Source organism: Chiloscyllium punctatum, chromosome 3 (assembly GCF_047496795.1).
Source record: "Chiloscyllium punctatum isolate Juve2018m chromosome 3, sChiPun1.3, whole genome shotgun sequence".
NCBI classification, from domain to species: Eukaryota; Metazoa; Chordata; class Chondrichthyes; order Orectolobiformes; family Hemiscylliidae; genus Chiloscyllium; species Chiloscyllium punctatum.
The window spans coordinates 120,949,402-120,971,609 of NC_092741.1; the positions used below are offsets into that span (position 1 = coordinate 120,949,402).

Sequence of the window (22,208 nt, forward strand, 5' to 3'; positions counted from 1 at the left end):
CTTTTTGAACTACCTAGATTAGTTCTTCTTGGACATTGCCAAACAGTAAGGACTCTATCTGCCCTATGTCTCACCCTTATGCGTTCTATATCTTCCCTCAAGCAAGTTCTTTTAGTTGCTGGCAATTATTTGGATTTCCTTTTCCTCCTGACTACATAGTAGAACTGCTCCATGGTTAAATGTGGCTTCCCACTAAGCCTCCAGGTCAACAGAGGAAGTCCTAACCCAGCCTGTTTGCAAATAGATGGATGTCTAGTACAAAACTGATAGGATTGCAGGGAAAGAGACACACTATTGGCAGTTCCTGTGTGGATTTACTAATCTGCTGTCAGTAATAATATTTCTCACTACTCCCTTGTTTACCTAACGTCAGAATTGAAAATTCAAGGTTCATAAAGAAATGCAGCCTATAACATCCCCAGGGACTGGGTCCTCATCAAGCATTTCTGCAACATTTTCTTGCAAGTGGATTTGTCAATTTTCATCTACATTCAGTTTTCTGACTGTTGCCCTTCTAATATTTCTTGTTTGCTTCACTCTTGGTATTGAACTCTCCACAAGCATCAAAACTTCTGTCAAAAAAGGTCAATTTTTTCTTTTCTACAAATCATTTTTTTTCCTCTGCTAAAAATCATTATTCTTTGAAACTGCACTGATCACAATCAGCAACAATGCTGTATCTTTGCTACTGAAACAAATCTAAATGTGTAAGGTGCAGTATGCCACAGCTTCTGATGGAACAGATTAGTTTCCCACTAGGCCCTTTCTCCATCTCCCAAAGTGTCTTGCTACATGAGTATCATTGCCAACAGTTTTGCATTTTTTTTTTAAGTTGGAACTGCAACTATATGTGCCTCCGATGATGGAAACACCCATACAATCCATTCACATTCAAGCTGACCATTTTGCTACACAGGATAATTAAGTGATTTCTGAATTCACCTATTTACTGTTTAATGACAAATATAGCAAAGAAAATATTGGCTGACTTTGTTTCTCAAAATCAATTGATTATTAGAATGAGATTAAACATTATACAAGAGAGAAATGAATGCCTAACAATACAATATTAATAATATTCCAAAAAGTGATTAAACAAATTCCAACTCACTTAGAACTCTAGTCTCCAGTTCACCCAGAACTTCACTGTTCACATGTTATCTTGTACAATCAATCCTGCTTTCCAAGATTTCACTGCTCCCTATCTGTCTGATATTTAAAACACATTTCTTTATAGGTTCCTTCATGGTTCTTCCTCTGCACCACACATTTCTCACTCAGAATCCAAACTACTGCTGTCTTTACTTTGCAATATGTGGATGACACAGCTTTGGGCCAACATGCTCAAGTGGAATCAACTTCCTGATTCCCTGTACCGCATCTCACCCTGCTACTAAACCTATCCATCAGTCATATTCCCTAGCATTTTCTATTAATTCTGCTTCAGTTCCCCGAGTGAATCTGACAAGATATTTTGCTGCCTTACAATTGCTTGTGTTTTGACTATTATTGGTTAGAGTCACCACTGGTACTTTTACCAGTTACCTTAAATCTGTGACCACTGGTTATTCATTCTTCTGTCACTGGAAACAGAAGAGTAAGTTGCACAGTTAGAGTGAAGGATTCTTTGACAGCATGGGAGTGATTCAAGGGAACTGTGAATGTGGGTGGGTGGGTGGGGTGGTGGTGGAGAGGTACTTTAATCAAGGTTTACCCCAAGAAATAAAGTCCCCAGAGCAGGAGGTGGGTGGGACAGGAAAAGAGGCATGAACTGTGAAGCTTACCTGGACTAAGACCAACAGCAATGTGATGTCATCAGTACAGGGAAAGCAGCTGACTGGTGACAAGATTTGGTCAGTATTTGCAGTCTTTAAATGAAAGTTGGGTATTTAAGTCTCTTGACTGCTTTGTCTCTAAGAAATAGCTTGTTAAGTTTTCATTGTTAAGTCCATACTTATTCTCAGGATAAATTATTCTAAGTTTTCAGAGTTACAGGATGGGGAAGGGCTAAGTGGAGTGTACATCCTGCAATATTTCTGAAGTCATCGACATTGGCTCAGATAAACATACATGCAGAATTATGATAGGCTGCACAAACTTGAGCTCTGGGCTTTGGAACTGGAGCAGTGGCTGGACTCATGTTTTTACATCCACGAGGCATAGCACTGTATGAAGAGCAGTGGTGCAGTCCTTGTCTATATTTAAAGCTAAGGTAGATAGATTCGTTATCAGTAGGGAATCAAGAGTTATGGGGAAAATGCAAGAAAGTAGACCTGGAGTATGTCAGATCAGCCATAATCCTATTGTATAGCAGAGTAGGGTCAAAGGGCCAAGTGGCCCGCTCCTCTTATTTCTTATGGTCTTAGGACCAGAGCTTAGGGTTTTGACAGTCATTGCTGCAATTACTATCTTCCTATCTGGAGATCTGGGTCATTAAAACAGATCAACAAGAAGAGACAGACAGTAAGGTAAACCAATGTGGGAAACAGTTTCAAAACTAAGAAATGTAAAGGTGGAATGATTAAGCTCCTCTGCTCTGAATGTTCTTTTACTTTCTTTTCTTCTCACTTTTTAGCATTTCCGGGGCAGCTTGACAGGAAGTGAGTCCTGGGGCAGTGCGAAGGAAAGTGAGTCCTTCGGCAGCACGAGTGGAAGTGAGTCCTGGGGCAGCGCGAGGGAAAGTAAGTCCTTCGGCAGCACGAGAGGACGTGAGTCCTGGGGCAGCGTGAGGGGAAGCGAGTCCCAGGGCAGCGTGGGGGGAAGCGAATCCCGGGGCAGCGCGAGGGAAAGTGAGTCCTTCGGCAGCACAAGTGGAAGTGAGTCCTGGGGCAGCGCGAGGGAAAGTGAGTCCTTCCGCAGTACGAGTGGAAGTGAGTCCTGGGGCAGCGTGAGGGGAAGCGAGTCCCAGGGCAGCGTGGGGGGAAGCGAGTCCCGGGGCAGCATGGGGGGAAGCGAGTCCCGGGGCAGCGCAACTTACCTTGGTGCAGCTGAGTGCCAGTGTGGAGCAGGCTGGAGGCTTGGCGTGAAGGGAGACAGTTGTTGGACTGGGGTCTGGTGCAGGTGGTCAGACCACATGCTTAGCTGCTATTTGAAATTCTTTACTGGACCGTAATACCAAGGTTTTAACTATATTGTAGCTATCTTATTTCTAACTTATTTTTTAGACAGTGTACGTAATGCTACTACTTTTCCTTTTATTCCTCTTTTGTGCCCAAGATTTGCACTTAGGTACCTGCACCTAAGATGGCACCATTGGAGGCAACCATTGTAAAAACTTTTCACTGTACTCCTGTACTTTTATTCTATTCTATTCTATTCATTGGTGGAGCAATTAAAATTGAGGTGTGCAAGAAATCAAAACTGAGGAATTGCATTAATCCTGGAGGATTGAGGACTTCTGAAGATTGGAGAGGAGGGATGGGGTTTCAGAGGAATTTCAAACCAAGTTGAGAAGTTAAAGTTGAGACACTGCTTTACCAGAAGCCAATAAAAGTCATCCTGCATCGGGCTGATGGTGAACAAGGCTTGGTGGGTGTCAGGATATGGCAGCAAGGTTTTGATCTCGGGTAGAAAGAGGGAGGTTGTCCAAGGTGGGTGCTGGAATTGCATGAGTTGCATGGTAACAAAGACATTGATGAAGCTGAAGCACGGGCAGAATTGGGAGATGTAAGAAAGATGTTAATAGATAGCCTGAGAAATGGTGTGAATGTGTGGTTGGAAGTTCCTCTCTGAGTCATATGATCCTAAGAAATAGGAGCAGAAGTAGACTATTTGGTCCCTCAAAACTGCTCCATCATTTACTAAGATCATGGCTGATCTGTTAGTTTTGATTTCTACATTCCCACCTATCCTGGTAACCCTCAATTTCCCTGCTTAATAAGAATCTATTCACCTCAGTCAAAGGCTCTGTTTCTACCAGCTTATAAGGCAGACAGCTGCAAAATCACATAACCCCCTTTAAAAAAACATCTCTCCTAATCTCTGTCCCTAAAGGGCAAATCCTACTTTTAAAACTGTGCCCTCTAGTCCTGAACTGACTCACAAGAGGAACCATCCTTTCTGCTTAGGACCATTCAGAATCTTACAAGCTTTAATAAAATCTTCCCTCATTGTTCTTAATTCCAGTGGAAACAAGGGCAGCCTGTCCAACCTATTCTCATAAAAAAACTACTCATTCCATGCATCAATCTAGTGAACCTCCTGTGAACTGCTTCCAATTTATTTACATCCTTCCTTAAATAACACCAAAAAAATGCAGGATTTTCAGGTTATGGTCTCAATGCCTTTTATAACTGAAGCATAACATCCTTACTTTTACGCTCAAATCCTCACATAAAGTAGTACAGGACCTTGATTATTTGCAGAACCTGCAATGTAATCTTTTGTGACTCATGCACCACAACACCTAAATTGCTCATCAACTGTGAATTCTATCAAATATGATGCTATAGTGACAATATATTTCAGTCTTAAACAGAGTCAAGGCAAGGGATGGAATCAACAACCAGGGAATAGGGAGCAACATTTGGGTCAAAGATAAAGCATTGATCCTCTCAATATTTTGCTGGTGAATTACTGCTCATCCAGTATTGAATGTCAGACAAGCATACTAACAATTTAAAGGAGAAAGCAAGGACTGCAGATGCTGGAAAGTCAGAGTCAAAAAGTGTGGCACTGGAAAAGCATAGCAGGTCAGCCAGCATCCGAGAAGCAGGACAGCCGACATATCGGGCATAAGCTCTTCATCAGATTCCCGATGAAGGGCTAACGCCCAAACCATTAACTCTCCAGCTCCTCGGATGCTGCCTGACCTGCTGTGCTTTTCCTTTGCCACACTTTGATTACTAATAATTTAAAGACATTGAAGGGATCAAGATGATGTACAGCTCAATTCACCAATGCAGATGGAAACAAGTACTGTGCTTTTGGATGATGTGTTCTCAATACTACAGTATCAGTGCTCCAACTGAATCATGTAATATTATTTATTTCTTTTGATTTAAAGACTCGCAGGAGTTAAAATGTTGCAGGTTTCAATTATCAAGCAAGACATGTGTTGAATTTGTTGTGATTATAACATAATCACATTTTTAAAATTAAAACATTACTCCAATTTAGTAAATTGATTCCAAATGTGGAACTTACCAACACTTCTGGTCCTCTCCAATGTGCCATCTCGTTCTCTTGGTGCGTCATATTCTGTCAGAGCACTGGTTGAACCTTGATGATCGTGTAAAACAGGGGATTGGCACCTTTTAATAAAAAGCAGGATGTTAATAATATCAGTGGGATACAAATTCATTCAGCAGCGATACAATTTCACATAGCTGCTAAAAATAATCTAAAAAAAATAAGCTGTTGATATAAATCTAATTTCGACTTCAGAATTCAGAACTAAATAGATACAAAGCTGATATTATTATATTGACCATGCGATTACCTGACTGGGAGATTTTGAAAAGATATTTTACTCTTTCATTAAAAAATACACATTAATGTACCACTTCAACAATCATCAATTTCTTAAAGTACTTCACAATCAATATTAGATGTGAAGTCTAATCACTGGCTATGTAAGGAAATATAGTTATCAATTTGCACACAGTAAACCCCAACTAACAGCAATTTGCAATAAATAGTTAAGTTGCTTTGGTGCAGTTGATCAAGGGACATACAGGACACTGAAAGAGCATGTGAATCAACTGGAACGGGAAGAAGTGCGTCACCCATTCTCATAATGCTGTATAATTGAATGATTACCTGCAGATTATATAAATGTAAACTGTTAATCTTCATTAATTATTGAGTGTGCTATGCATCAGTGGGGCATTTGTTGTTGTGCAATCATGCTGTAATCCAATCTAGCATTGAACAGCTCACTAACTGAACATTGCTGATTTGAAACAGGCCCTGATGTGGCAATTATCATGGAAATAAATAAAGTACCATACTTTTTCTTTATGCAATAAACGGGCTTTTAATTATAAGTAAACATATCCACAGGAAGCATACAAGACTCTTGCAAAACACCAAGATTCCACTCAGTACTTTGGAATTTAAAAACAAATTTCTTCTCACATGTAAATAATGCAACAGATTCCTTGATTCTTGGAAGCTATCCTTTTTAGGAATCAGAGTTCAAAAAGGTTCATGCTTCACTTTGCATTTGATTTGAGCCACAGCTCCCATCTTAAACCTGAATCAACTTTGAAGAGCAAGACAGATTTTTCCTTTGTTCATCATCTTGTTTTATTTAATGTGTAGTGCAGTTTTAATGTAAAACATGATTCTGAATCCTTAGAAAAAAAAACTATGTTTCTTGACCTTCATGATAAAAATACACACTTAAATCCTTGACTGTAAATCCGATTGATCGTCTATAGTAAATGAAAACATTTAAGTAAATGCCACAATTACTCAGCTGCCTACTTATTGAAATCCCCTTCTTTCCTGAAATTAATCAAAACATTATCTTGTGTGGCTCTGGGGAAGTCCCTTAAAAGTTACCCCAAAACTCTTCCATTGGCCACTGCACACATCCTTGGTTGTATCCTGTGGATATGTGACTTTACTCTTTTATTTAAAAAAATAACATTGTGTCTCACAGCTGCAAGTAAGTGACAAATGTAAAAAGTTAGCAATAAAGCAAGTAGCGCTAAGGGCGGCACAGTGGCACAGTGGTTAGCACTGCTGCCTCACAGCGCCGGAGACCCGGGTTCAATTCCCGCCTCAGGCGACGAACTGTGTGGAGTTTGCACATTTCTCCCTGTGTCTGCGTGGGTTTCCTCCGGGTGCTCCGGTTTCCTCCCACAGTCCAAAGATGTGCAGGTCAGGTGAATTGGCCATGCTAAATTGCCTGTAGTGTTAGGTAAGGGGTTGATGTAGATGTAGGGGTATGGGTGGGTACGCTTCGGCGGGGCGGTGTGGACTTGTTGGGCCGAAGGGCCTGTCTCCACACTGTAAGTAATCTAATCTAATCTAATCTAAAAAAAATGATGAAGCAGGGACGAATCAGAGTTATTAGCAAGAGTGCAGTGATGGCTTTGTGGAAGCCTGGATCACATAGTCTACACAGAGAATTTGTGCTGTATGGTGCAACATGTCATTAAACTAAAGCCCAAATGGCACTCTCAGCTCGGACAAAAGATTGGAAGTGGGGAAGTTCTCCCCTGTACCTTGATCAACATAGATCCCTCAACCAGCATATCAATTAGATTACTTCGTCATATACCTTGCTGCTGTTTGAGTTTGCTGTGTGCACGTTTCATCAACAGAACTGAGATGACAGTTCAAAATTATTTCACAGTGATAAAGTGTTTTGGGATGTTGTGAGGTCATGATAGCTGTTGCATAAATGTCAGTCTGTAATTATTTAATTAGTTAGCAACCTTGAAAATGCGTTGGAATTCTAGCTGAAATCATCAAAATAAATTGTTCACATCTTGTGCATCTTCTACAACCATTCTTACAGAACATTAAATGTGAAACTCACTTTTAGAACACTTGATTGAAGTTTCAATAATTGTAATCTTAAACTAATCAGCTACACTTTCAATTACATTGATGTGCCTTATGTTAAATATGTATTGAAAGGTGCAGTTGCTTTTGGAGTTGGTTCTCTTTGAAGCGTGTTGACAAAGACCCAGGGTCCTGTAAAGTTGGGAAATGCTTGTGCCATGAATCAAAAAATATTAGTACCTGGAATGCTTTGCTCAGATGGAGGTGACCATTTCCTACATGTAATAATAAGTTTGCTGAGACACATTTGATTCACCAGTTCACACTCTTCCAGTGGAGAAACTTTCCAGCTGTACAAATTAGTTTTAAATGTTGCAACAGTAGAGGGATTTGAGGTCGGACTTCTGTTGATGAATAAGCAATCAACAGTTTTCCACCCTTCCTCTGTTGTTTTTAGGCAAATTTTAACCCATTTATTTCAGATGGTTCATCATCTTAAATAAAATAGCAATGTGGGATAAAATCTACTATAAAGTCACCAGAAATTCAATTAGTGCAGAATTCAACACCAACTCATGTTCAATTTATAGCAGCAGCCAAGTGCCTGGATAATTGATTTCAAGCCTCTGAAAGTGTACATCAGAAGATACTCCATACCCATCATATCCAGATTGCTGTCTCCAATGACTGCTGCCACTTGGTCCTGGATCACTCGAAGATGACTGGTTGCTGGGGGAGTTTCGATAATGCTGACTGGCATCAGCAACATTGGATTGCGCTAGCTGAGCATTTTCCATATCTTGCATGGATCTGTGAGCCACAGGGAAACAAAAATGAGCCTGCTTTCAGCTCTTCATTTCCATGATGCACAAATAAATATTCATATTTTATAGTTATGCAAAGAATTTACAGCACAGAAATCACCCAATTGGTTCATACTGGTATTTATACTTCACATCGATCTCCTCTCACCTCTATTCATTGTGCTTGCAGTTTAACACATATTGACACTATCAAAATACTGACCTGATAAAGTTGCCAAATACTACCCAGTATGGTGCCCTGCAGAGCTCAAGAAAAGAGGAGAAAAGGATGGAGAGGTCTCAGACAAAAAGATCCTCTCAAAATAAGGCAGCTGTGAGGAGCTCACCCCATACTCATCAAGTTGCGCAGCTCAAGGTATTTTTTGGTCACAGCACACAACTGTGGCTGGATTCTTAGGATATTAAACACTTACCAAGAACTGTCATGCTCCCTCATTTGTTGAATCCATAAAAAGATTGTATATGCTTAAAAAAAACAGCTGGGACCTCTCTGATGCAGTGGTACATAGCCAATTGACTCATGTAATTGAACTTCCATGAAATTGCCTCGAATAATGGAGTAGTATAAACAAATAAAAGCTGCAATTAACTTTACTGGTGCTGGAAAAGCTGTATCTTGTAAATGTGGCAGCAATTCTGAGGCCAATAATAACTTACAGAAACAGCAATATCGGTCATGGCATTGTCTCTTAGTGAGAACTGCACTCTGGAAATCATTATTTTGCTGTGAGCTTGCAGAAGAATCAATACTGACCCAAACACTAGGGAGGCAGCTGAGAAATTACTAGGGAAGTTCAATAACACAATTTTAACTTCAATTTTTTTTTGCATTTTTGGGAAGTTATGGATTTGCATTTGGAATTCTTTGCTTATAAGAGGAGGATGAGGTATAAAAAAGGGCAGGAGAGAGTCAGCATTGTTGATGCCATTAAAGCTCTGCTGCACAGTCAACTGTATTGGAGGGTGTCAAGGCCAAAGAGGTCATTGGTGGAATTCACGCGCAGAGAGAAGGCTGCAGTTCCCACAGAAGCAATTATTGTTACAAGAATTGCAGTCTCAGATGTCATGCCTATAGAAGTAGCAGTTCTCATTAATAAATGTTGCTGGACCATTCCAGGCAGCCTCAGGGAAGTTTAGTGATATTGGTCCAAATTAGCCACGCATCACGATTCAGACAGGTCACAACTGTCATCTGTAAACAAACATTACTGTTAATATTCTTTTTTTTGTGGAACAAGCAAATCAGAGAATGTGTGAATTCAACATTCAATGTCAGATTTGCCTTGACTGGTGTACGGACCACTTTTGTTTGGACAGTGGACTAAAAAGAGAAATGATGCTGCTTTAATCCGAAGAAACAGTGAAAGAAGATGTTGCAGTTAAAATGAATTATTCATATACAATGTGAATTGTATGGACAATGTTGTCTTATTTGAGCTTTTTTTTTGGGGGGGCGGGGAGCGGTGTTGTTGGCAGCTAGGGACTGATAAACACATTGGCTTTGCGCGCATGCATGTGTCTTCAGGGCTGTTTTGCTCAGAGACAACTTTTGATTTTTTTTTACCAGAACCAGTTGTTGTGCACTCAGGAAGGCTCAGCATTGTAACAACTACTCCATTGATTCTTGGGCAAGTGGCTACAGTCATGTCGGTGGACAATAGAAGGGGTTCTAGCCTGCAGAGAAAGCAGCTTAATCTGCCATCACTCACTATTTCCTTGCAAACTTTATTCTTTGTAGAAAGCAAAATGAGTAAATACACCTTTGGAGATATTGAAAGAGCAAATCTTCAATCAATCAATGAAAGACCGAGAATCAGTGCATACACAATCTCATGTCATTAGCAAGGAACTGAATGGAGTTGGAAGAAAGCCAAAAGAAAACATCTCATTGACGTCTGTGACCTGAACTGGTGCCAGAACTGTGCTTCTCTAATATTTTTCTCCTTTCCCCTCCTATAAACTTGTGTCTCGTCTTGTCTGTTTGTACGTGTATGGGACTTTTTAAAAAGGGTAGAGTTTAAATTATAGAGTTAAAATTCATAAATCTTTCTTGCCTTGCTTAAGTTTGTTTTTGATTTAAAAAACGTAACTTTCAAATTAATGGTGAAAACCTGGTGTGCATATTCTTTCAACTTTCATTAGACAGTGAGGTAAAATTGGACACCTTGGTGGTTCAATCATATTTTCACATTTGTGAATAGTCCAGGAATAGTGGGGATTGATTTGGTCACAACAGCAGCTCAAACATGAAGAGTTGTAGAGGAAATGGGTTAACACCCAACAGTTAATGAAGACTAGGCATATAGTGCAGGACCCAAAGTCATTTTGCTTTTTAATTGGTATTTGCTTTTGAATACTGGTGAATGCAATAGTGCCTATGGTGCATGCAATTAGTTCCAAGTCTAAAGCACAATGTTTGCAGGTATATGCAAAGGTTAGGAGGGAGCGAGGTAAGATGGTGAGAATGAGGAAGGAGGCGATTTAGAAGAACAGCAACGATAGATTATTGTACAGTTATGAAAATAGAAAAGTGTTTCCGCAGCCTCAGAATTGATTCCAGAATGGCAAGTTGTCAGGGTTCATAATGCCATCTGAGTAGTTGCAGGACATTGAGGAGGGAGGGTGAACAGCCAGAGGTTGTGATCCATATTGGTATCAGCAAAATAGGCAGAAAAAGAGTGGGTGAGGCATTTAAATAACTATTATAGAGACTAACACAGAATCTTAAAGCTAGCAAGCTCCAGATTACATGCTAATGTGTGTAGAAATAGTAAAGTTACAACGTTGACTCACCAACAGGAAATATAGAAGCTTTTTTTAAAAAGGACTGGAGAAATGCATACAGTGGCATTCCTGAAGGAACAATACAAGAATAACCGTTTTTCTTAATGAATATTACCGATATAAACTTGGGTGTATAGGGCACAATGTCAAATCAGGTGACAATACACTGAAATTATAGTGAGCTGTAAGGAGGATAGTGAAAGATTTCAAGAGGCAGACTGGTGGAATGGGAAAGATGTGGCTGATGCAATTCAATACAACTGTAAAGTGACAGTGTTAGTGGAAAGAATGAAAGGAAGCAGCAATCAAAATTAAGCTGTGCAATTCTAAAGGAGGTGTATAAATACATTTGGGGGCATTTGTGCATGTCAGTGAAGGTGATAGGACAGGTTTAAAACTGGCTAATAGGTACACAGGATGCTGAGCTTTATAAACAGAAGCACAGTACAGTATACAGAGGCAGAAAAATTACGATGAATCTTTATAAAGCATTGCTTTTGCCTCAACTGAACGATTAGCTTTTAAATTGGTACGACAGACTCTGGAGGGAAGAAAAATACAAGGAGAGGTTGATCAGGGAATGGAACTAACTACTGTATTGATGTGGCAGGCTGAATTGTCTCCTTCTGTAACTGTAATCATTCTATGATTCTAAAATTAGACATTTACTTCAGAGTAAAATACAGGCAACTCAAGAACTATAAAGAACAATTCCGGAAATACAAAAGTGTCTTGAGACACAGATATGAATGCCCTTCTGACTTCAATATGTAGAACATTGATGTATGCTTTGTAAATACAGGTCTGAAGCTGGTCACGTACAAGTGAGAATAATTAGGTCACATTTTTTAAAAAAAATCCTCCAACACATGTGTACTGGTTATATTTAGAAAACAATGGATTAAGTCCTGTACAAAGTAGAGGTTGCACCTGCATGCACATTGCTGGTTTCAGTGGAAGTATTAAATATTGACATGACTCCTTCTCAAGGTTCACAATAAATATATTCCTCTGAATGCTAATATTATACCACATGAAATAACTAACTACTCAATACTTTCCCACGCCTTAAGTTTCTTCTACATTAATAAAGTTCTCCATCTGATACAGAATCAGACTCAGTCGGAAGCTACAGAGGATGGGGATACAATCAATGTTGAGGGTGTGGACGTCAGGATACACCTGCCAGCAATTCTTTTCCTCCTTCATTAATTAGAACTCAGCAGTTTAGTTTAATCGTTCAAGAGCTTGTGCCCTGTCAAGTTTGACACACATTACAGAATATTTAATATGAAGTGAAACTATAATTGATATAAAATAAACAGGGGAAATGTTATGAACTACTGTCCTAACAGTCAGGGTTGGCTGAGATAGAATGAATAATAAACTGGTCATCCACTTGGACTCAGAACACTGGGTAGTATGTCATCTAAGGAGATATCATCAATTTCTATTTGGTATCAGCCATTGCTCAGTGGATCATACTTCTGTCTCTTAATCAGGAGGCTGTGGGTTCAGAGTATGCTTCACCAAAGACTAGAGTAACGTTACTGAGGGAGGTCTGCCCTTTCAGAGGTGTTGTTTTCAGAATGAGTCATTAAATAAATAGCGAACCCATCTGCTTTTTGAAGAAACAGAAATTGCTGGGGGCAAAACTCAGGGAGACAAGAGAAGGGGGAGGGGGGGCGGCGGCGGAGTGGCATTTTGATAAGGGATAGCATTACAGCTGTACTAAGGGAGGATATTCCCGGAAGTACATCCAGGGAAGTTATTTGGATGGAACTGAGAAATAAGAAAGGGATGATCACCTTATTGGGTTTGTATTATAGACCCCCCCAATAGTCAGAGGGAAATTGAGAAACAAACTTGTAAGGAGATCTCAGCTACTTGTAAGAAAAATAGGGTAGTTATGATAGGGGATTTTAACTTTCCAAACATAGACTGAGACTGCCATTGTGTTAAGGGTTTAGATGGAGAAGAATTTAAGTGTGTATAAGAAAATTTTCTGATTCAGTACGGGGATATACCTACTAGAGAAGGTGCAAAACTTGGCCTACACTTGGGAAATAAGGTAGGGCAGGTGACTGAGGTGTCGGTGGGGGAGCACTTTGGGGCCAGCGACCAAAATAGTCATGGACAAGGATAGACCAGATCAAAAAGCTGAAGTTCTAAATTGGAGAAAGCTCATTTTGACAGTATTAGGCAAGAACTTTCAAAAGCTGACTGGGGGCAGATGTTCGCAGGTAAAGGGATGGCTGAAAAATGGGAGGCCTTCTGAAACGAAATAATGAAAGTCTAGACACAGCATACTCCTGTTAAGGTGAAAGGGCAGGCTGGTAAGTTTAGGGAATGCTGGATGACTAAAGAAATTGAGGGTTTGGTTAAGAAAAAGAAGAAAGCATATGTCAAGTATAGACAGGATAGATCGAGTGAACCTTGAGAAGAGTATAAAGACAGTAGGAGTATACTTAAGAGGGAAATCAGGAGGACAAAACGGGGACATGACATAGCTTTAGCAAACAGAGTTAAGGAGAATCCAAAGGGATTTTACAAATACATTAAGGACAAAAAGGTAACTAGGGAGAGAATAGGATCCCTCAAAGATCAGCAAGGCGGCCTTTGTGTGGAGCCGCAGGAGATGGGAGAGATACTAAATGAATGTTTTGCATTAGTGTTTAGTGTGGAAAAGGACATGGAAGATATTGAATGTAGGGAAATAGGTGGTGACATCTTGAAAAATGTCCATATGGAAAAATGTCCATATTACAGAGGAGGTTGGTTGCCTTGAAACGCATAAAAATGGATAAGTCCCCAGGACCTTATTAAGTATACCTAGAACTCTGTGGGAAGCTAGGGAAGTGTTGGTGGGCCCCTTGCTGAGATATTTGTATCATCAATAGTCACGGGTGAGGTGCCGGAAGACTGGAGATTGGCTAACATGGTGCTACTATTTAAGAAAGGTGGTAAGGGCAAGTCAGAGAACTACAGACCATTGAGCCTGACCTTGGTGGTGGGCAAGTTGTTGGAGGGAATCCTGAGGGACAGAATGTACATGCATTTGGAAAGGCAAGGACTGATTAGGGATAGTCAACATGGCTTTATGCGTGGGAAATCCTGTCTCACAAACTTGACTAAACTTTTTGAAGAAGTAACAAAGATAATTGATGAGGGCAGAGTGGTGGACATGATCTAAATGGACTTCGGTAAGGCATTCAAAAAGGTTCCCCATGGAAGACTGGTTTTCATGGAATTCATGGAGAACTAGCCAATTGGATACAGAACTGGTTGAAGGTAGAAGACAGAGGATGGTGGTGGAGGGTTATTTTTTAGACTGGAGGCTTGTGACCAGTGGTGTATCACAAGGATTGGTGCTGGGTCCACTACTTTTCATCATTTATACAAATAATTTGGATGTGACCATAAGAGGTATAGTTGTAAGTTTGCAGATGACACCAAAATTGGAGGTGTAGTGGACAGCGAAGAAAGTTAGCTGAGATTACAAAGGGATCTTACAACCCATAATCGAATCCAGAAGGGCCGAGGGACCCAGAAAAAGATCAATCCTTGTGTAACGTTTTTGTGGGTGTGAAAAAAAGGTGAAGTCCCTGCCGGTAGGATGAAGACATCTCCAAATATCCACCAGCCCCAACTCCTCGCATAAGTCAACCACCTGCTTGGCCTGCGAAGAAATAGTTGGGGGCCCGCAAGGCATCCTGTCCACTATCAGATCCAAAAGACAACTAAAATCCCCCCCTATATTAATGTGCCATGTTCTAAAAGCACTCAGCTTAGAGAAAGCACTAATCAAAAATTTGAGGGGATGCGCCGGAGGACAGTAGACATTTAAAATGCCACATTCCTCCCCATGTATCAGGGCTTTGAGTATCACAAACCGTCCCTGCTCATCTTTCACCTGCTCTAATAATGTGAACGGAAGATTTTTCTGGATAAGTACCGCCACTCCCCTACTTTTAATAGTAAAGGATGAAAAGAATACCCAGTCATAACCCCCCTGTTGTAATCAGGTGTGCCCCATCATCAAGATGGGTTTCCTGCAACAAAGTGATCTCAATCCTTTCCCTCCTAAGGCTAGAAAGCACTTTTTTCCTTTTAATAGGTGAGTGACTTCCCTTGATGTTCCAGGTGCACCATTTAATAAGACACTTAGCCATTTCCACTTTCAGAGACCCTTGAACCCCTCGGAGGGAGAACCCTGCTTACAAAACGCCGAGCACAAGTAAATAAAGACTCATACCATAACTATAAACAACTATTACTACCAAAAAACTACAAAGAAAACCAACCATAAAACCTTGAATGGAAGACTCTTACCTCTGCCCATAGGGGGCATTCACCCTACTCATCCCCTCCTTCTCAGCTCCTTCAAACCCAAACTGTGCCCAGCCTTAGGCCAGAAAAAAAAGGAGATAATCCTTAAATCAACAGGAAAAAGACCAAGTCAGGATGAACACTCCACTCATCCCTGGCTTCATGTCACCCCTACTTGTGACTAAAAGAGAAACAGAACAAAAAAAGGGAGACAACAATGTACATCCACAAAATTTCCCATCAGAAAATCCCGTTATTAAAAAAAAGGAACAAATTATTCCAAGTATTTTTTCCCTCTTTTCAAAAAAAGAAATTATGAGGGAGAAAGAAAGGAATAAAAAAAAGGAAGGGAAAACATGGGGAAAGAAGGAAAAGAGAACAAACATTAACCGTATTCTTCAGGTCAGTCCATCTATTTTAAAGTGTCTACAAAGTTTTTAGCTTTATCCACTGAGTCAAATGTATAAACTGAGTCCTTGTGGCTGAAATGGAGTACTGCTGGGTATCTCATGGAGTGCTGGATGCCCAGGTTCCTCAGCCTCTTTTTAACTTCATCAAATGAAGCTGCTGAGAAATCCTGGAAAAACATGATTTTTGATCCCCTTGTACAGCAGTGCCTGCAGATCATTTCCCAGTAATCTAGAAGCTTCTATCACTTTTTGCTTGTCCTTATATGAGTGGAAGTGCACTAGGACTGAGCGGGGGTGCCGTATTGGGTCTGACCTGTGCACTGTAACCCAATAAGCCCTTTAAATCTGTTGGACTCTATGTGAAGGCCCAAAAACCTCGGCAGCCAGTTTTCAAAGAAGCTGACTGGCTGCTCACCTTCAGAGAGCCCGACAATTCGGAGATTTATCCTCAGACTTTACTTTTCAAGGTCGTCGATATGGTCTCGCAAGGTTTGCACCTCTCGCTCCAGCACCTGGGTCCGATTGGATGAGAACTCCATCGCAGCTTCTGAGGCCTTAGTTTGACCCTCCACCTCCTCCAGCTGCTCCCCGAGGCCCTGGATCTCCTGGTTGTGCTTCTGCAGCATGGACGCAACAGGTTGAACCTGGGCACAAATCTCCCCATGGATCTCCTCGATCGCAGCCCCAACTTTCAAGTTAAGTCTCTCCATTGCTGCAGCCAATTCCTGTGAGTCTGTCAGGTCCCCAGGGGGTTCAGGAGAGGCTGCTCCTGCTACAGTCTCTGGTGTGGTAGGTGCTGCAGGGGAGTGTCCTCCCTGCTGCTGTTTGCTTGCTCCTTTTTTCTTTGGCGTCCTTCCCACTCCCAATTATTATCAAGTATGTGTTCTGTAAGGTTTTAAACTAGTAATTCCACCACATAAGTTGGCCAGGGATGGCAAAAAACACTGGTATGCCTTGGCTGTTAGGCAGAGTTGTCCACAGCAGTTTTACATAATCGCCACCATCTTGCCGAGTCCAACAAAGGGATCTTGATCAGATGGGCCAATGGGCTGAGGAGTGGCAGATGGAGTTTAACTTAGATAAATGCTAGGTGCTGCATTTTGGGAAAGCAAACCTTAGCAGGACTTATACACTTAATGGTAAGGTCCTAGGAAGTGCTGCTGAATAAAGAGACCTCGGAGTGCAGGTTCATAGCTCCTTGAAAGTGGAGTTGCAGATAGATAGAATAGTGAAGGCGATTTTTGGTATGATTTCCTTTATTGGTCAACGTATTGAGTATGGGAGTTGGGAGGTCATGTTGTGGCTGTACAGGACATTGGTTCGAACACCTTTGGAATATTGTGTGCAATTCTGGTCTCCTTGTGAAACTTGAAAGAGTTCAGAAAAGATTTACAAGGATGTTGCCAGGGTTGGAGGATTTAAGTTCTAGGGAGAGGCTGAATAGGCTGGGGCTGTTTTCCCTGAAGCATCGGATGCTGAGAGGTGACCTTGTAGAGGTTTATAAAATCATGAGGGGCATGGATCAGATAAATAGACAGAGTCTTTTCCCTGGGGTGGGAGAGTCCAGAATGAGGGCATAAGTTTAGGGTGAGAGGGGAAAGATATGAAAGAGACTTAAGGGGCACCTTTTCACACAGAGGGTGGTACGTGTATGGAATGAGCTGCCAGAGGAAGTGGTGGAGGCTGGTACAATTGCAACATTTAAAAGGCATCTGATTGGGTATATGAGTAGGAAGGGTTTGGAGGGATATGGGCTGGGTGCTGGCAGGTGGGACTAGATTGGGTTGGGATATCTGGTCGGCATGGACATATTGGACTGAAGGGTCTGTTTCCATGCTGTACATCTCTATGACTCTATGACTGGCAACATCTGAGGGAGAAACGCAAATTTAACTTTGAATCCAGTGACTGTTCATTTACTTTGTCAGATGGATGCAAAAGATCTCAGGACATCACCCTGAAAAGATAAAGGGCATTCTCCACTGTGTCTTGGACAATGTTCATCATTCAGTCAAGATTAACAAAAACCGTACTAAAGCATTATCACAGTGTTGTTTGTTGGAGCTTGCAGTGTGCAAATTGGTTTCTGTGCACACTTCACTAGTTACAAAGCAGTTCAGAACGTCCTGATATTGTAAAAGTCATGAAAGTTGTGAAGGTCCTTCTTTCTTTAATATAAGCAATTCAGTTCCTATTGTTACAATCTTCAAGTAAGTGGTTTCTGGTTAGTACAGCATAACTGCCATGTTAGGGATAAACAAGCAGAAGCCATGCATGCTTTGAAGGACGGTGTAATTACTTTGTTGCTCGGCTTGTGAAATTATGTTCAGCTCAACCGTCTTTAATCCAGTCACTGGTGAATTTGCCATTTGTAATAATCACAAATTGTTATGTACTACATTTTTAAAGTCTAATAAAGAAAGAAATACAGCAGCCTGTTCTGAAATCAGATATAAATGGAAAAGCTTGGCTGTTTTGAAAATAACATTTCTGCAAGCATATCACAAATGCAACTAGATTATTTTCTTCACCTCCAAAGGAAACAAATTCCATGCCTGCCTTGCAGCAGATGGTCTAATCCTATTAATAGAAAAGTAAATTGCATCTCTCTGTGTCACTGATCAGACAAATTCTGAATTCCAATATGAAACCTGATACACAATGCTTCAGGCAAGAGACCTTTGGAATGCTAATAGCCCCAGAGAACTGATGTAACCTAAAGCATTGGAGGAACTTTCAAGGTCAAGGCAGGAAAGAATGATTAAATCATCAATACATTACTGCTTCGATCTTGCAAACCCTAGTTTGTAGTCAGGAAATGGCTAATCCTGCAGTCTCAGGGCTAGTGTAGATGATAAGAGGAAGGTGTGTCTAAAGAAGCAATTGACCGTTTCATCTAAATTCTCGCTCTGTTACATCTTTTATACAATCGTGATGCTGTGTCAAAGGAAAAGGAAGTGAAAGGAAGAAAGCAAAGTAAACAAAAAGGCAGAAACAAAGTAATTTATAAGCCACCCTTCATGACCTCAGAATGTTCCAAAGCATCTGAAGGCGAACTAAGTATTTTGTTGTGTGTGGTCACTGCTGTTGTAGAATGCACAACAGTGAACATAAACATTACAACATTCCACATATAGCAATGCAATAATGATCAGATAATGACCAGAGGGAGCAGCAAGGTCCTGGTTTAATGCCTCATTTGAAAGTCAACACCTCAGGTATTGTAACACTCCCTCAGCAGGGCACTTGGAATGTCAGCCTAAGTTACTTGCTCAAATCTCTGAAGTGGAAGACTAGGAGAAGAAAATGATGCAGGAATCCTGGACAAATGATAATAAATAGCCAGGTTACATGATGTAAAAATAAGTGAATTTTATTTTAGGGTGAAGCATTTGGCTAGAAAATTAAACAAATCCTTGTTGATCTTGGCAATTGCTGTAATAAAAGGAGTTTCATTAAAACAAAATACTGTAGATGTTGAAATTTTAAATAAATCAGAAAATGTTGTAAACACTCAATAGGTCAGGCTGTATCTCTTGATAGAAAGAATTGGGTCAATACTGCAGGCCTTTCAAAATTTGATGGGGACATCCGTTTCCATTTCCAGATCTCTTTTTTTTTTCCAGGTAGGTTAAGGGAAGGGGCATGAATCAAACAGGCAGAAAACTTGGAACCAAGTACGGCCACCTGAAATTAGTAATGAGTTCCATAGACCACATTTTCAATGTTCGAAGGTACTCAACCTGCTGTGTGTTAACAATTTAAGATGCATAATTGCTTTTGAAGGACAGCTAAGGTCTTTTTAAAAGTGTCATGAACTGAAGTGATTTACACCCCCAGTCCTTTAACAATAAATTATTTTCAATGCACAAATTACAGTTAGAGTAAAATAAATTGCTGCTGGAGTGCATTAACTAACAGACCATCTTGCATAGCTTAGAGCAAGTTATTCATGATCTGTTCCTGCAGTTTTAATAGACTTCATTGTTGATATTTGCCAAGGTGGCTATTAAAGTTGCATCATTGTGAATGCTTGCTGTATTTCAAAAGCTCAAAAACTATTTATCTCAATGAGGGGCTGAGTTCACACTTCAAGAAACCCTTAAGGTTTTTCAAGCTCTTAAAGAATTATGTGTCTTTGATGTGTTTAGTGAATAATTGTTTGTTTAAGAATGGCTTGATTATCTGATTGGATTTAAATTTTTTGATGAGTTTCATGGTTGAGAGTTTCATTTTCAGTATCAAATGTGTCCAAGAGTTCCCTTAAATTTTTAGAGGGCTTCTTTTCATCTCCACATAGCTCCTGAGGTTCCCTCATAGCTGATACTGAATGATTGACTATAAAAGTGACATGGGGGAGAGGGGCGGTTAGGGGACATTGAGATGGTATGGGGATAGATGGAGAAGTCAACAACCAAAGTGGACCTTCTACCCAGTCACTCACCCATCACCGTGGTTGCTTCGCCATTTCATAATATCATTGCTGATCTGATTGTGGTCTCAATTCCACACTTCCATCTACCCCATTAAACTTTGACACCTTTAATCATTGCAAATTTATGTCTACCTTACAAATATTCAATTACCCTACAGCATTGCCCTCTGGGGAACAGAGTTACAAAGATGAACTTCAGAAACAAAAATTTTCCTTGCCTTAGTCTCAAATGGTAGATCACTTATTTTTAAACAGTATTCCTACTCCAAGTCTCCCTACAGGGGAAACGTACCGTCAACATCCACCTTGTCAAATCCTAACAGGATCTTATATGTTTCAAAGTGATCATCCAATGGATACAATTGTGGCCTACTGTATTGTTAGGCTAGAGGTACCTAACTGTTTTTTTTAGGATCAATCAAATGATTACAAGATGACATGCACTTTAATATGAAGCTAATTTATTAACTAAATCGAATTTATATTAGAGATATATGCAAGCTAATGAGTGAATCTCACACTGCCTTCTCTCCATTATGGACTTTAGCAATTGTGTCACTTGAACCTCTTAGATTCCATGGCACCAGTCTCACGAGCCCCAGCCCAATAGGGAAAGTCCCTGGTAGTAATATTATTCTGAATCTAAGGTTTCGTGCTAAATCCCCATTTTGTAATATCTTTAGTTGTTTCCCTCAAAAATAGGTGAAAAGGCGAGTCCACATTGTTCCATCTAAACCACACAAGCAGATGGTTCCCACTGTCCCTCAAGGTCAGGCGGTTTCCCTCCAGTTAAAAAAGGCTAGTTTTGCATTAGGCCCGTTTTTCATGTACTTTTCCATTTTACTTCAATTGTTTATCGTCACGTTCAATTAATCCTCATTAATGGTCTGATTTGAATATATAATTTTTAAGCCCAAAACTACACCTGCTCAACCCTTCCTTGGAACTGAAATCTCCTAACACAGTTGAATGAACATTTTTTGAACTGCTTATGATGCACTTATATGCACTAGCTACCTGATGAAAAATCGGCACTCTGAAAGCTTGCAATTCCATATAAACCTGTTGGACTATAACCTGGTGTTATGTGATTTTTAACTAATGTTTTCTTAAATAAAGAGAATAAAACTGAACTCAATAATCTAGTTGTGCTCTCACTAACGACTTACACTACACTACTACTGCAAAACATCATTACTTCTGTATTCCATTCATTTGCAATAAAGAATAACATTCTATTTGTTTTCCTAATCACTTGTTGCAAAACAACTATTTTTCACGTACCAGGACACCCAGATCCTTTTGTACATTGAACTTTGATATCTTTACCCATTTAAATATTATACTGTTTTTTCTATTCTTCCTGTCAAAGTGGACAAATTCATGTTTTCCTACATTATACTCCATCAGTTGAAGTTTTGCCCACTCGCTTTTAAATTGACTATATCCCTTTGCAAACTCTAGTTCCGCTTCAAAACTTATCATCCAAAAAATTAGCAAATATGCATTTGGGTCTTTTCAAGTAATTAATATAAATTATTGCCTCTGAGATAGTAGGCAATATTTCATTTCTCTGCTACCTGTCCAGAATAAAAATATGGTGGGCAGGGCCCTGTTAAAGGAGATGGGCAGGTTATTGATGTGCAGGTTAGGTGGATTGGCTATGCTAAACTGCCCATAGGTGTCTAGGAGTGTACAGACTAGGTGGATTAGCCATTGGAAATGCAGGGTTACAGGGACAGGGTAGGTGGGTTGGCCTGGGTGGGATGCTATTTGTAGGGTCAGCATGGGTTGGGTGGGCCATATGACCTGTTTCCATACTAAGGGATTCTATGGAATTGGGAAGTTTCTGACTTATGTTTCCAGGCTCTGGACCAGTTATTCTGTTTGATAACCTGTTCAACCTGTTCTAATGACAGTTCATCAATATGAAATGTTAACAGTTTCTCTCCCCAAAAGGGCTGCCTG

At 40.3% G+C, this 22,208-nt stretch overlaps 1 protein-coding gene across 10 annotated transcripts in view; it reads right to left on the minus strand.

The window, feature by feature from the left end:
• The window catches only part of sipa1l2 (signal induced proliferation associated 1 like 2), a 682,609-nt gene that overhangs the window by 149,980 nt on the left and 510,421 nt on the right, over positions 1-22,208 (minus strand). For all 10 annotated transcript variants that reach the window (XM_072559738.1, XM_072559717.1, XM_072559727.1 and 7 more), the window contains 2 exons: positions 8,116-8,268; positions 5,146-5,252 (listed from right to left, as the gene is read on the minus strand). In XM_072559738.1, the coding sequence (XP_072415839.1) occupies positions 5,146-5,252; positions 8,116-8,268 (260 nt within the window). The remainder of the gene's footprint in view (positions 1-5,145; positions 5,253-8,115; positions 8,269-22,208) is intronic.